Here is a 14,206-nt window from a genome sequence, read left to right as displayed (position 1 = left end):
TCACCGGCGCCGGCACCGGCGGCGACTCCGGCTCCCGCCGCCTACGGCTCCGTGCGGGGGTCGGCCCCGGCGTCGGATCGGGCGCCGGCGGCAGCGACTGCTCCATCCCCGCGGGACCCGGGCCGCGTCCGCCTCGAGCTAACGGTCCCGCCAGCTACGCGCGCGCGCCGGCCCCGCGCGCCATGTTCCCGCCGTGCTGCGCGCCGCCGCCGCAGCCTACACACACCCCCTCCACCGCGCACGCGCGCACACGCCGCGCCCGCTCCCCGCGCGCCTCCGCGGATTCCCCCCGACCGCGCAAGCGCGCACTCGCCGCACCCCCACACCGCTCGCCCCGCCTCGCGCCCTCGGGAGCCGGCCGCTGTTCCCGGCGCCGCGCCCACCCCCTCCGCACCCAGCCGGCCGGGCCAGAGCGCTGGCCGTTCTGGTCTCGACGCCTCCGCCTGCCGCACTGTGGACCACCTCCGGACCCTTGCTCGCAATGCCTGTTTGCTTCACCCGCTCGGCCGGACGTAAGGCAAGAGGGAATTAGCCCCAATTAATGCCTGGAGGACACACCTAAGGTGAGGATACCTGTTGTGGAGGTTTGGGAAGCATGTGAGCGAGAGGGTGGCACAGTGAATGCCTAGGTCCTTGGGAGAGTCAGACTAGGTGGAGAACCTGATACAGAGTCCCACATCTCCGCTAACCTTTGCATGATTAAGGTCGGGTCTTTGGTGGCCTATTTCTCCTTGATCAGGAAGGTCTGACAACTAAGGCATGTTCGCAGAACTCATGAAATAATCCAGATGAATTGTCAACACCACGCTTGTACTTACCGAGTGGTAATCGGGTGACAAGACCTCTTAGTTTTGTGTAATGGTCAAAACCCAAAAAATCTAGAGAAGGGAAATCGCGGTTCAAGTCTCATCTCTAACTCCTGCAAACCGGAAGACCTTGAACAGGTCACTTGAGCAAGCCAGAGAGCCTTGAATATTTACATCCGCGAAGTAGAGAGTGGCAGTAGGACCTCACAGGGTTGAGGTGAGCTCTTCAGATGATGTGTTTATGTCCCTTAGAACAGTGCCCGGTGTCTATCAAGCTTTCCAAGTTTCACTGATATAATTCCAGCCCTACCATTCCAAGACCCCTAAAAGTTTAATGAAAGGGGCTCTGCTCCCAAACTCTGTGGTATAATTAGCAAGGAGGGGTTCACTCAACCTTAGGGCTGGAAAGACCAATTACTTCCCACATCTTCGCTTTCCATTCTCTGCCCCAAATCTCTCTGAAAACCCTGAAGTTGGAAGAAAAACCACAGAGAATACTTTCCCTACTAGAAAAGTCTCCAAGGATCTCTTGGAGTTTGTAAATGGTTCAATTTATTAGTCTGGCCTTTTCCAGATACAATTGATTTTGAAAAAAAAAAAAAAAACAACCTCAACCTAGAGCAAAACAAAATAGGGAACATACCGGGAAGTCCTTGAGTGACACCTCACTTCAGGCATAGCTGGGTCCAGGTGCTCAAACAGTAACCCACGTCTTTCTCTCCTCTCTCTCAGCTCTGCTTCCCTCTGTGACAACTTCATTCTCACGCAGTTCTTTCCACATAGTGTCCCAGCAAGCTCCAAGCAGGAAAGTGGAGCTGTTTTCCAACAGCTCCAGCCAGTCTCAGAGTTGACTTTCATTGCACCCAGTTGGGTCTCATGTCCCTGCCTCAGCCAAACACAGCAAGATTGGCTAAACCTGGCAATCTGGAGCCCCTCTACCAAGGGGTCAGTCCCTCCAGAAGGAAATGGGATTTGGGAGGAGGGATGCCTCCCCAAGAGAAAGAGGGATGCAATTGTAAGAGGCAGAAGGTGCAGGACTGGCCCAAATAAGAGCTGTCCGTTTCACCATCATCTAGGCACATAGCAGGTCTCCATGAAACAGCATGCCTGCTCTTCAGAACGGAATGGCAGTTACTTCACCTGCTGGGAAACGCCCTTCCACCTCTGTTCCCACCACTAAACCCCAGGCCTGGCATTTCCCAAATCTGCTTTGTTAAACACATCTCAATGATCCACCCATCTGTGTGCCCTCTGCAAAAAGCTGAGCAGATAGTGTTACTTTCTGGCTCAAGACCTTTCCATGGCTCCCTCTAACTACTGATGTGGCCCTCCCACCTTTAATGACGGAAGCCAACATTGATGGATCCCTTCCAACAAAACAGGCAGTTTACATGGGCCTTCCACTTGGAATCCTCACAAAACACCCTAGGTTACTGCACTCATTTTACAGATAAGGGTATAAAAGGTCAGCAATTTGAAGGAACTTGCCCAAAGCCAAAGTCAGGAAGTGCAAAGAATCGAGTAGTACAATATTGCTTCTACCACTAATGCCACACCGGCTCCATCTGCTCTGTTTTAGAGTCCTGTGCCCACCTCCAGCTGGGTGGCTGGCAGGAGGAGCTCTACCAGGGAAGAAACCACTAGGGACCCCTTCAGCTTCCATAGTGACCAGCAGACAGACACTGAACTTTACCATCTCTCCTTCCCCCCATGACTTCATGGAATAGAGAAAAGGTATTCCCCCCCAAGAAAAACTGGAGGTGAGGTAGAGTATGTGGGTGCTGGGTGGCCCCAAATCAGCAGCTGATGTCTCCCCACTGGTGAGTGTATTAGTTTCCTATGGCCTCTGTAACAATTTACTACAAATTGGGTAGCTTCACACAAATTTATTCTTCCAGTTTTGTAGGTCATAAGTCTTGAAATCACTTTCACTCAGCTAAAGTCAAGGTGTAAAGGGCTGGTTCCTTCAGGGGACTCTGAGGGGACAATCCATTACCTTGCATTTTTCAGCTTCTAGTGGCTGCCTGTGTTCCTTGGCTTGCAGTCCCTTCTTCCATTTTCAAAGTGCATTAACTCCATCTCTTCTCTGACTCCCCCCGTGTCCCTCTTAAAAGGAACATTGTTAATGACATTGATCCCACCCAGATAACACAGGAAATCTTTCCATCTCAAGATCCTTAATTTCATCACATCTGCAGAATCTCCTTTGCCATGTAAAGGAACATAATCATCAGTTCTGGGGATGAGGACGGGTATACCTTTGGAGGCCACTATTCAGCCTACCCTGGTAGGTATGATCAGAGGGAGCTAATACAAAGTGCTCTGAAAAAGAGAAGGGCTCGCTGACTGACCCAAAAGGGGAAAAGGTCCTAAGAAATTACAGCCTTCACATTATTCAAATGAGCTTTTAAAACCCACCTCTAACTTGGCATTCTGGGCCTCATTCCTTTAAATATGCAAACCACCAAATCCCTATTTAGCCGCTTCCCACCTCCCACAGGCCAGCCAAGCCTCAGAATGCTCGCATACACTTCTAATGGAAATTGCCAACCACCGCCCCCCTGTCTGGGGCAACAGCTGTGCACCCCTGATCCTGCCCTGGCTGGCTCAACAGTGGCAGCTGAACCAAGTCCCTCAACTCAGGGCATGGCCAGCATCCATGCAGCCAGAGTTACAAGAGAAGCAAAATCGGTAGGTCAGAAAAGGACACTTTAGCGTCAGCCACTAGGACTGCCGGCGCCCCTGGTGGCTCCCAGGCCCAGCCATCTGCACCCTCGGAACAAACGTCCTTTTCCTCTGTTCCTTGCCACCGGGATATCCCAACTTCTACAGATCAGGGGGCTGTAACCCACTCATAATAACTGAACACACTGGCATTGAAGATTTAGCCTTCAGGCTTTTATGAGTTTTGTATGAGTCAACATCCCTGAGTCTGAATATGGGACTGAAGTGAGGAACATTAGTTTTAGGGTCAGAAAGACCTAGGTTGCATCCCAGCTCTGTCACTTACTGGCTGTATGACACTGGACAAGTCACCTTACTCCTTCAGCCTGGGTTCCTTACCTATGACATGAGGGTGGTCAGAGGACCTAGCCCACAGAATCATTGCAAAAACTAGACAAGACCGAGGGAGGGGCTTTCCATAGGGCCTCCTTGGTTATTGTTGGGTCAAGAGGACATGCCCTTGCCTTCTCTGCAGTCCCAATGTCCAAAGAGCTCAGAAACTTGAGTCATCCATACCTCACTGGGCAGAAAAGACTGACCTGAACTGCCATGGGACTTAGTCTTTACTGTGAATATCTGCTGCAGAAATACCAAAGGGTTTGGCCATAGGATTCTGCTGTTACATGTTATACAGTCAGAGGTGCCTTGTTCCTTCCTAAAATCAGGCAACTTTTGAATTTTACAACTTCTCTGGCCCCATGGTTTCAGGGACTGTGGACTGGTATCTTTATGAGGGTGAGGATGAGAATTTAAAACACACTGAGATACCTACCATCTCATGAGGACTTTGGCAGCCACCCTGACTCTACAAACTCCACCTCAGCCGCACTGTATATGCCCCTTTCCCTGCAACTTTCTAAGGAGCCTTTAGAATTTGTATGCAGCTCACCCAGGCTGCACCAGGGATAAATCCTCAAAAACCTGCCTGGTTACAGTGAAGGTAGAGTGCCACACAAAAGGCACACAACTCCAAACACACACACACAAAGAGGCATGGAACTGAAGGGCTGGTAAGCATCAAGCCCAAGTTTCATTAGGTTTTGAATTGTGTATGGACAATTGCGGAAAAGCAAATGTTCCTGTAATTAAAATACAAGCTATAAAAAAGCAGATTGAAAGAAAATGGCAGTAGAGTTCAAGAAGGTACATTTCTTCACGTTCACCCAGCGTTCACGAGACAGCAGCACACACGGCCAGGCGCTTTGTGGTGCCGGCATCCTCTGCTTCCCCTTCGAGAAGCCGCTTTTGACCCATGGAAGGCTAGAAATCAAGGAAAAGGGACAAATGTTCAAAGAAAAGCATTGGCTTCTTCAAGATTAAAGGTTTCCAACATGCTTCCAATATTGGACCATTTCATGTTCTAGTACCAAGAGTTACTGGGTGTCCTTGTTGACATCAGAATCCCCCCAACACTGCCTCCCACACCTCCAGACTCAAGTCATGCTTATCAAAATGACATTTCCCTCCCTTGCGGTTTCCAAGCACTCACTGGTGGATACTGAAAGTAAGTAGCCGAACATTGGCTCATCTCCTAAATTATGAGGTTTAAAGGGACTACAGTACATCTCCCTGGGAGCCCCAAGTCTCGCTCTTTTATGGGAAGACAATCCTTTTTTGTGTCTTTATTTTCCCATTTGCAGTAGGGATAGAAGTGTTAGCATTCACCAAGAGGGCAGGACAGGGATGAACAGATATGAATTCATACTTACAAAGAACTTTAGAGGAATAAAATCATAATCTATAAATCATCAACCACTCACCCAAATTTTAAATTTTTCAACAAGTTTAAATTTGAACCTCTAATACAGTGTTCCAGTCTTGCCTTGCAGAGCCCTCTTGAACGGCAAACCCTAGCTGTGCTTCTCTAATGCAGTAAACATACGTTTCATTATTAAATCTTCTAAGGGTGCTAGAGAAGATCAAGCTGAAATAAATAATCTACTACATCACTCCTCTAAACAGTGTTGAGCAATTGCTACCAAAGAGACTACTCATCCTTGCTCATCAGCTCTTTAAACGTAGCCTGCACTTAATGACCGCCATCTGGAATACCTGGGTGGGGACCTGGGATAGAGCCGTCAACTTATTCTCTTCAAAAACCAACTTCTGAAATTTTCTTTTCATGTCCTCATCCTGTGAAGAATGAAAAAATATAAGTAGGCTGTGTGTGAAGGAAAGTAAGTTCCTAGACAAATAGCGCTAGGATGCCCTGGAAACAGGGAAGTGGGCAAAGACAGCCGGTCTGTCCCGAAAGAGGCATGCCCATGCTGAAGGTCCAGAGGAAAAAGGAGCACGCGCTCCTCACCTCTGCTTCCCAGCAAAGTCTTATCACAGTCAGTGTCCTATCGACACTGACGGCTGCCTCAAACCCACATGCCTAAGAGTACTCAGTATGCCAGAGAGAACCACAGACCTTAGGAGTCAAAGGACTTTCAGAATTAGCAACCCAAATCCTGAAAGATGGCCATCAGGAGGCCAAAGGTTGGGGCTGGCTCAGTCATCTACGTGCTGACTCCATGCAGCTCCCCAAATTTTTCCAGGAGGGGCACCCTCTCCCTGCCAACAGTGAAGCCAGTGACTAGGGCAACCCTAGCAAAACAGCCCAGCGTCCTAAGAAAATGCACCCAGGAAGTGCTGTATAAAAGCCACCAAAAGGACTTCAGCCCCTAATGTCCCAGAGCTAGTGAGAAAGGAAGACTAGTGAGCAGGCCATTGCATTACAGGTGTTTCTTGCTGCTGGAGGGGGAAGGACAGGCAATAGGGGGTGTGCACACCCAGAGTTCCTGCCCAGTGTCTAGGGGGGGTAACTCCCACCCCCATGGATGTTCGCTTCTGCAAGGGTCAAGGATTTGCACCTGGGAGCCCTGACAGGTGACCAGGCGAGGCTCTCCACACCTTCAGGAAAGGGAACATCCATGACCAGGACTATGGACTTTAGGACCACTGGGAAACCCACCATGACCACTCACAAATAGCATGAACAGAAGACAGACCCAGAGCTGCCTGATTCCAAAGCCCCATGTACTTGCCCACACAACCACACCTCCCCCACTCCTCCCACCAGGCCAAGTTCACCACAGTGGGCGGGGGGGAGAGGGCAAAGTCTCCAACATTCAGCAATCTGACAGACATAGAACAATTATAGTGCAAAGGACCAATTCCCTATTCTCTATCTACTAGCTAGAATCACCTGCCTCCGTTGCTGTTTATTACATCGCTACCACTCCGTGTAGCTCCCCACTGCCCATGCTGAGAGCACCAAGTTCATCTGGATTACACTCCACAATCCCTTAGGACTTCTCACTGCCACTGTCAAAAGTCCATCCCTTATTTCCTCCTGTACCTGTTCAAGCCTCCACCAGGAATGCCCTCCTTGCCTTCCTGCCCATCCACCCCACCCAGCTTTCTCGTTCACTCGATGAGTAAATATTTCCCGAGGACCCCTGGATGCCAGGCACTGCAAAAGGCACAGGGGCCTCCATATCAGAGGGACACAGTCAGTGTTGAAAACGCTGTCTCCCATTGTTATGAACCTGAATTGTGTATCCCACACATGCCTCCAAATTCATGTCAAAGCCCTAACCCCAGTACTGTGACTCTATTTGAAGACAGGGCCTTTAAGGAGGTAGTTAAGTTAAAATGAGGTGTTAGGTTGCATCACTGATCCAATATGACTGGTGTCCTCATAAGGAAAGAGAGAGGCAGCAGGACTGTAAGCACACAGAGAACGTGGCCACTTGCAAGGCAAGAAGAGAAGCCTCAGGAAAAAACAAATCCTCCGACTCCTTGAAATTGGACTTCTATCCTCCAGAACTGTGAGAAAATAAATTTCTGTTTAAGCCGCCCAGTCTGTGTTTTTTGTTACGGCAGCCCGAACTTAACTGACACCCACATCATCCCCAGGCTACTCAGTCTTTAGACACACTTCACACCGTGTGAACCTGTGGGTACATGGAGCCCCATGGGCAGTAGCCCCATCTCATCTTGGGGGTCCTCCATACTCGGCACCTACCTCTCCTGCCCCACGTACCCCACTCTTCTATAGTGACTGTAATCAGGGCTGGCCCCCACCTAGACTGTCAACTCCCCAAGGCAAGGACTTATCTACTCCTCTGTACATCCCCAATGACTAACCGTGCCTGACACATGAGCTCGTTAACTGTCCTCTGAAAGAACGAATGCACAAAGAAGAAATGAAACCACTTCATCCCTGAACACCCCTTTGGTGCAGCCAAGCAGAACTGACCATGAGCCCATTGAGGCCTGTATATAAACCAAGTCATCAATTAGCAATAATAGGAAAAAATAACTCATTACAAACCACAGGTAGGCATGTGTATCAGATAAGTAGCCTTCCTTGGAAATGTCTACAATCTACTCGAAAATATTAAGTTGCAATATATATGCCTGGAAGGTAAGCAGGAAGGAATTCTGTTTTAGGAAATGAACAGGAGGCCAAAAATGGATATAAGGGATGCTCCCAAAACTGGACACTGTTAATGGTAAAACAGAGACTGGAACTCACATTCCACTCAATCCAGTGTCGCCCACAAAACCTTTTGGTTTCTGCAAAAACAATGGATTTTCCCCAAATAAAACCTCAATTATCACTAGCAGACAATTTACGTGGGCATCCTGCATCCTTGTCTGCACTCAATGTTTGCTCCACCTTGTGCTGCAACAAACAAAATGTGGACAAAAGAGTATTCAAGTAAGACCCCTTGAGGCAGGGTTGAACTTCACCTTTCCCTCAGTTACTAGTAAGTTTTCTTTTGAGACATAAAATACAAGAAAAGTAGGCAATGCTTGTTCATAACTTTGGGGCAGAGGCAGACCTCGTGCCCAGGCTAAGCAGACGAGCCCCATTTCTTCCGAGACGCACACAGCTCCTCTGCCTCTGCATCTGGACCCTGAGAGTCGCCCAACCAGGGCACATGAAAAGAGCCAAGAGCCATGTTTTTCTTTTTCATCAAAATTAAAACCCCACCTGCAAAGGCACCCTTTGCTTCCAAATTCCTTTTCCCCAGGGTCTTGCTGTTTCCAATCTGTGTGGTCTATTAAGTGCTAGATCACCTGACAGATTTCTTCTGTGGGATGGCTGTTTCCAGGGCAACATCCCAAACACATAGATCTACCTTTTTTTTTTTCTTTGAAGGAGTTGTCCTCAACCTGAGCTAGCCTCAGCAAAACTGTCAGGTGTGGAGGGTTGGAAGAGAGAAAGAAGAGGAACAGCCTTCCTGGAGTCCCAGGAGTACAGCTGACACTAGACAGCCCCAGGAGCTGCTGGCCCAGTCATCCCCAGAGCCTCTAGCTCAGGCTACCTGGTTAAGTCCCCCATCTGCACAGGAAACAGAGAAACCAAATGAAAGTTAATAGAAAGGGCTACAGTTGTGAACAGAAATGCATTTACCAGAAGGCCTGACATCCATGAGAAAACCTGCCTGATGCTACAGCTAATTCTAAACCAAAGATTGGCCCAGCAAAGCTGCAAAGGAGTTCCAACTATGGCTGCGCGAATGAGGTCAGCACATAACGTAGAGGCAGCCACACCGCGGCAGGGACACAGAGGTAACCAGACCTGAAAGGCGCAGGTGACAGTCTGCGCTAACGGCATGCTTACCGACCATGAACAAGTGGAACTCTTCTCGCCCAATTACCTGGGCTTAAGAAACAGCCAGACTCTCCCGCAGGGAGGATGCCCTCCTCCGCCCTGTGCTTCCCTGACTCAAGGTTAAAGATAGCTGGAATGTAGCCCATCCCACCTGTCTGGGGTGAGGGTCTGGAGGGAAAAGGGGGAAACAGCTGGGAGTGGGGGTTCAGACCTAGAACGACCTCTCTAGGGAACACGCTGGACTGCAGACTCAGCGAAGCCAACTGGAACCAGGATACGCCACAGAGTGAGCTTGTCCATCCAGGAGGCACAAGTCAAGCTGAAAAGACTGTACCCGAACGCACACCCACACCCCATGCACACCCACCCCATACCTAACGCTCAGTCTAAAACAATTGCATTCAACGGATGCAACAAAGGAAATGTTGTGTTCCCATCCTCTTCCTCCTCATTCAGGCACAGTTCAGGGCCACCCACGTATTTTATGCTACAAGCACCGTCCCGTACTCACCTGAAGCCATGGGTGTCTTAAAGCTTCTTCTGTTGTAAAACGTGCCTTTGGATCCACTATCAACAACTTCTTGATGAGGTCCAGAGCTAAAGCAGGAAGAGAATTGGCAAATCACAGTGACAAGGATAGACACGTTAAATGAGCACAATTAAAATATGCCAGAGTCACAGGCTAACATCCAGAAAGAGGAAAGAGGGGCTGAAGTCATCGTGAGTCAGCGGGTGCGGCTGGCAAGGCCCCCAAACCTCCTCATTCTGTGCACTGGTCAGAGTGCTCTGAGAACACCAAGAATGACCACAACACTCCCCACCTCTCCCTGCCTGCTCGTCACCATCTCTTAGCTCTCCATTCCCTCTGTTGCTGGATCCACTCAAGTGTAAACTAATTAAACCTGAACTTCCACCCAGTTCCAAGACACTCAGGATGCTTGGCCAACTCTCCCCAAATCCATGGATTGATGGTTAGAGTTTCTCAGCCAGCAAGTTTCCTTGGAACTGCAGGCTTGGCAGAAATAAAGCTTGACAGCAAGCAACAAGTGAAGGCTGTCTTGTACATTGCAACAGTATTATTCCTTAGACTTTCTGACACCGAACATAATCATCTATGTTACATTATTTGGCATTTAGTTTTAGTTTTTTCTACTTCTTTTGAGAATTACAAAGTAACACTTCTAAATTGTAAAACACAAAATACTAATTACATTTTCCTCTTATATGCTTACGTACTCAAAAGAGACTTGTAACTAAAAAGTGAACTGATTATTTTGCACACTTAAATAGGTACCAGGCACTTGGTGTATGTTACACTTAACTCTCACAAAAACCCTTTAAGGTAAGGGCTGATTGTGCCCTCTTTACAAATTAAGGAAATGGAGACTCAGAGAGGTTAAGTAACTTGCCTAAGGTCACACAGCTAGGAAGTAGCAGACCCAGGATGTGAGCCTAGGTTGTCCTGGCTCTGGAGCCCATGTTCTTAATAACATTCTTTGCCTCTCAAATGGTGCAAAAGTAACAGAAAATAACAGAATTGACAGGAGGAAACATCACAGAATGTGAAAAGAAACTCCCACCATAGCACACACACACATTTTAGCAAGCCATGAATTCTTAACCCTTTCATATCCATACCCTCCTCTGAGACCTTTGCCCAGACTTCGGGAATGAAGTTGTATTTTCCACTGGTGATCTGATCCTTCAGTGACACTTGAGTCTTATTCTCAGAGAAAGGTGGATACCCACTAAGGCTTAATATTGGTAGAGAGAGAAAGGAAAACAAATCAAGTGGCATTCGGATATATAGATTTCTTTTTTCAGCATAATGAAAAATTAAATTTTTCTTTATTTACATCAGTGGTCAAAAAAACTGACCCAAATTAAATATAAGCCGTCTGCCGAAACACGGTTCTGATTTCTAATTACTAATTACTTCCAACCAGACTCTGAAGCAATGAAGACCTTTCTTACCAAACAAACAGAATAACTCCTAAACTCCAGCAGTCCACAGCACGATCATATCCAGCAGTCCCAAAGGAATGAAGGACCTCAGGAGCCAGGTAGGTGGGGGTACCACATAAGGTTCTCATGAGAGAGGTCTCCCCCAAAATCTTGGACTGCCCAAAATCAGTAATCTAAAATTAAGGACAAAGGGGAATCATTTTTTATTATGTCATAAAATACAAAAATTAACATAGTCTGCCAGTCCCAAAAGACATGCGGGCTAGATTAGTTCTTCTCTTACGTAGTTCATACCTGCCGTTAACCGGGAATCTACAAATTCCTGTCTTTGTAAGGCAATTCTAAACTCTGGAAGTTACTTAATTTTAAATTAAAATTCCTGAGCCAAAGATCCTCAAGGCCCAGTGTTGCCTTTTTTTCTGACTTATCTGTGTTCTCTATAACCTTCCAAAAGGTTTAAATGCTTATCACGGACACTCAAGGATTCTACTTACTTATCCATGGTTCTTAGACCCATTTCTCAAACTTGCCTGCACACTGGAATACCTGAGGAACTTGGAAAAAATACTTACACTTGGGTGCCACCTTCAGCGATTTGGAGGTGTAGCCTGGGTGTCGTGATGGTTCTTTTAATTTTTTTTTTTTAATCAACAGAAGATTATAAAGTGAAGCCAGGCTGGGAAGCACTGTCTTGTCATAGGGCAGAGGAAGAAAGGAGGTACGATTCTCTCATGCACCTAGACCCCCTCTCCCTCCCTCCGAACACGAAAAGGGGCTTGTACACACTGGAGCTCAGTCAGTGCTCATTAGAATCTGCATCCGAGCAACGATCACCTCACCTGACCTCTACAATAACTGTCTCTACCTTTTTATGCTCCCACTTTTTATTGGATGAATCAAAACACAGTTCTGAACAGAAATCTACTGAAGTGGTCACATACAGAACAGAAATTTCTTACCTTGATAAGACAGTCCTCTTTTTGAGATGAGAGCAGAACGTTCTCGGGCTTTAAGTCCCGATGTATAATGCCATTTTCGTGAAGATACTACACAGAAAGAGAGGCTTAGTCCTTAGACTCATGAAGTAGGTGTGTGATTACAAATTTATTTTCAAAACAATCTTCTAGAAAAATGAAAAAGGCAACTGATGACAGTAGACTTTTGCACTCTTCACAATGGCAGAAATATAAGGTGTCAATTTCAATAATAAAAATGTAAATGGGTAATAAAAATATTTTGAGACCATATTAAACTGTAAAAACTCCACCAAAATAATATATTTGGCTATTCCATCTGAGAATATTTTTAAAGGGAATATGTGAAGTACATATCTGTCAATTATCTTGCTTAAATACCCAGTTAACATATTCCTCCATGCAAACATTGACTTGGTATTCAAAAACTCTATGACTGAAAAAGAATGTTTATGTTTCTTTGTTCATTTTTATATACAAAGTCATACTTCTTTAAGAAAATTAATTTCCTATATCCTGGTCTATACTCAAGTCATCTTAATATTCTTAGGATAAGGGGAGGAATAAACCATTAAGAGAACAGAGCACTGGTTAGGTGTTTAAGGGCTCGAATTTTCTCTGTATATCCCTCTGGAATAGAGGAAAAATTCTCCCAAAATCCTTCCACGGGAAATGGACCCGGTGAAGCCTCCAGAGAGGGCAAACCCAGGTGGACCGGCCCCAGGAAAGCCTCCTCATTCTCAGCACAGGAGCTGCCCCCAATCTTTGCACTTCTTGCATGGAGTAGGTTTTCAAACTTGGCAGGGAACTGGTGCAACCAAATTTGGTTTGAAAAAGGGTATGTTCCTTGAAGCAGGCAGGGTGCCACCTGATGTTCCTCCACCCAACACTTTCAGGGGACAGAGAAGAGAAGGCAGCACATGTGCCCGCCTGCCTGCTGCAGTTCACAGGATGGGGAACACCTGGTACTGTGCCATGAGAGAGTGATCCGTCCGTCACAACCACCCCAACTTGCCAGCCTTACCCTCATACCTGCCCAGCTCCCATCCTGAGCTGTCTACAGGGTCAGGCAGAAGTAGACATCAGTGTCCCTCCAGAAACACCCCCAAGCTGAAGAGAGGACACAAGGGACCATGTGCTTATTTCTTTAGTTCCCTTTCTCTCTCTCTCTTAAGCTTCACAGCAAGAACTTTCTCATCTGACTCAAAGAGGTGAGATAAGTTTGCCAAGAACTGAACCACACACACACAAGAATCTCTGCTCTCTGGGTCTTCATCCATGGTCCCTTGCTTTCTATCTAACTCAGAGAGTAATTCGCCTAAATGAAAGTGGGTTGTCCTCTCTTACCTGTACAGCCAGTAGCATCTGGTAAAAATAGAGTTTGCACGTAGCTTCTTGGAGGCGTTTCTTCCCCACCACCCTGTCAAACAGCTCTCCTCCTTCCATCCTGCAACACAGAGGCAAAGCAGAGGAGCTCATTCCTGGAAGAAACTTGTTGGAAGATAATAATGCAAAAAAACTTCATTAACACAAGCAAAAAGTTGCCATTGTTATTCCTGGAGACTCCCATTTGTTAAGGCAATGAGGTAACAGGCCTCATCCAGGAAGATGATGTCCCCTTGCAGACTAAGGAATGAGGGAAGCGGGAAAGAGTGCACAGGAGACATGGAGTCACAGGGGGAGCTTTAAAAAATCTGACTGCGCAGGTCAGGGGTGGGTCCCAAGAATTTGCATTTTTATCGCACCCCAGGTGATCTGGTACAGAGTGGGAAGCAGGAGCCAACAACCGGACACCCTGGGTCTGAGCCCAGCTCCTCCTTTCCTGGCTGTGGGACGCTGGGCTGGACTTCGGGGCTCTGAGCTTGTTTCTGCCTCTTACCAAAAAGGGGATAATCCCCCCTACCTATAATTGATACAGGTAAAGCCCCTGGCACAGTGTAGCTGCTTGGCAAAGTTATTCAATCCCTCTGCACTCCAGTTTCTTGTCTGTAAAGTGAGGCTAAAAATAGTAACCCACCAGAAACCTGTAGGAACCTGGTGACTGTTATGAAGGGCAAATGAGTCGATCTGAAGTGCTTAGAGCAGTGCTTGGCTCATATTAAGTACTTAATTAGTACCCGTTACTG

At 47.3% G+C, this 14,206-nt stretch overlaps 2 protein-coding genes and 1 long non-coding RNA gene across 10 annotated transcripts in view; 1 reads left to right on the top strand and 2 right to left on the bottom strand.

Moving 5' to 3' along the window:
- TTC28 (tetratricopeptide repeat domain 28) overlaps window positions 1-234 on the bottom strand; it is a 625,746-nt gene extending 625,512 nt beyond the window's left edge. For both annotated transcript variants that reach the window (XM_036908924.2, XM_036908925.2), the window contains exon 1: window positions 5-234. In XM_036908924.2, coding sequence (XP_036764819.2) covers window positions 5-106 — 102 coding nt within the window. In that variant the 5' untranslated portion in view covers window positions 107-234. The remainder of the gene's footprint in view (window positions 1-4) is intronic.
- Window positions 1-14,206, top strand: part of LOC130680809 (uncharacterized) — a 126,985-nt gene that overhangs the window by 101,131 nt on the left and 11,648 nt on the right. The window lies entirely within an intron of this gene.
- Window positions 3,683-14,206, bottom strand: part of CHEK2 (checkpoint kinase 2) — a 43,528-nt gene continuing 33,004 nt past the window's right edge. For all 7 annotated transcript variants that reach the window (XM_036908887.2, XM_036908884.2, XM_036908889.2 and 4 more), the window contains 7 exons: window positions 13,428-13,527; window positions 12,066-12,152; window positions 11,116-11,279; window positions 10,780-10,895; window positions 9,653-9,738; window positions 5,583-5,663; window positions 3,683-4,790 (listed from right to left, as the gene is read on the bottom strand). In XM_036908887.2, the coding sequence (XP_036764782.1) occupies window positions 4,701-4,790; window positions 5,583-5,663; window positions 9,653-9,738; window positions 10,780-10,895; window positions 11,116-11,279; window positions 12,066-12,152; window positions 13,428-13,527 (724 nt within the window). In that variant the 3' untranslated portion in view covers window positions 3,683-4,700. The remainder of the gene's footprint in view (window positions 4,791-5,582; window positions 5,664-9,652; window positions 9,739-10,779; window positions 10,896-11,115; window positions 11,280-12,065; window positions 12,153-13,427; window positions 13,528-14,206) is intronic.

The sequence above is a fragment of the Manis pentadactyla genome, chromosome 14 (genome assembly GCF_030020395.1).
Source record: "Manis pentadactyla isolate mManPen7 chromosome 14, mManPen7.hap1, whole genome shotgun sequence".
Classification (NCBI taxonomy): Eukaryota; Metazoa; Chordata; class Mammalia; order Pholidota; family Manidae; genus Manis; species Manis pentadactyla.
Note: the sequence above shows the minus strand (reverse complement) of the source record. Positions and strands in the feature narration are given on the sequence as shown.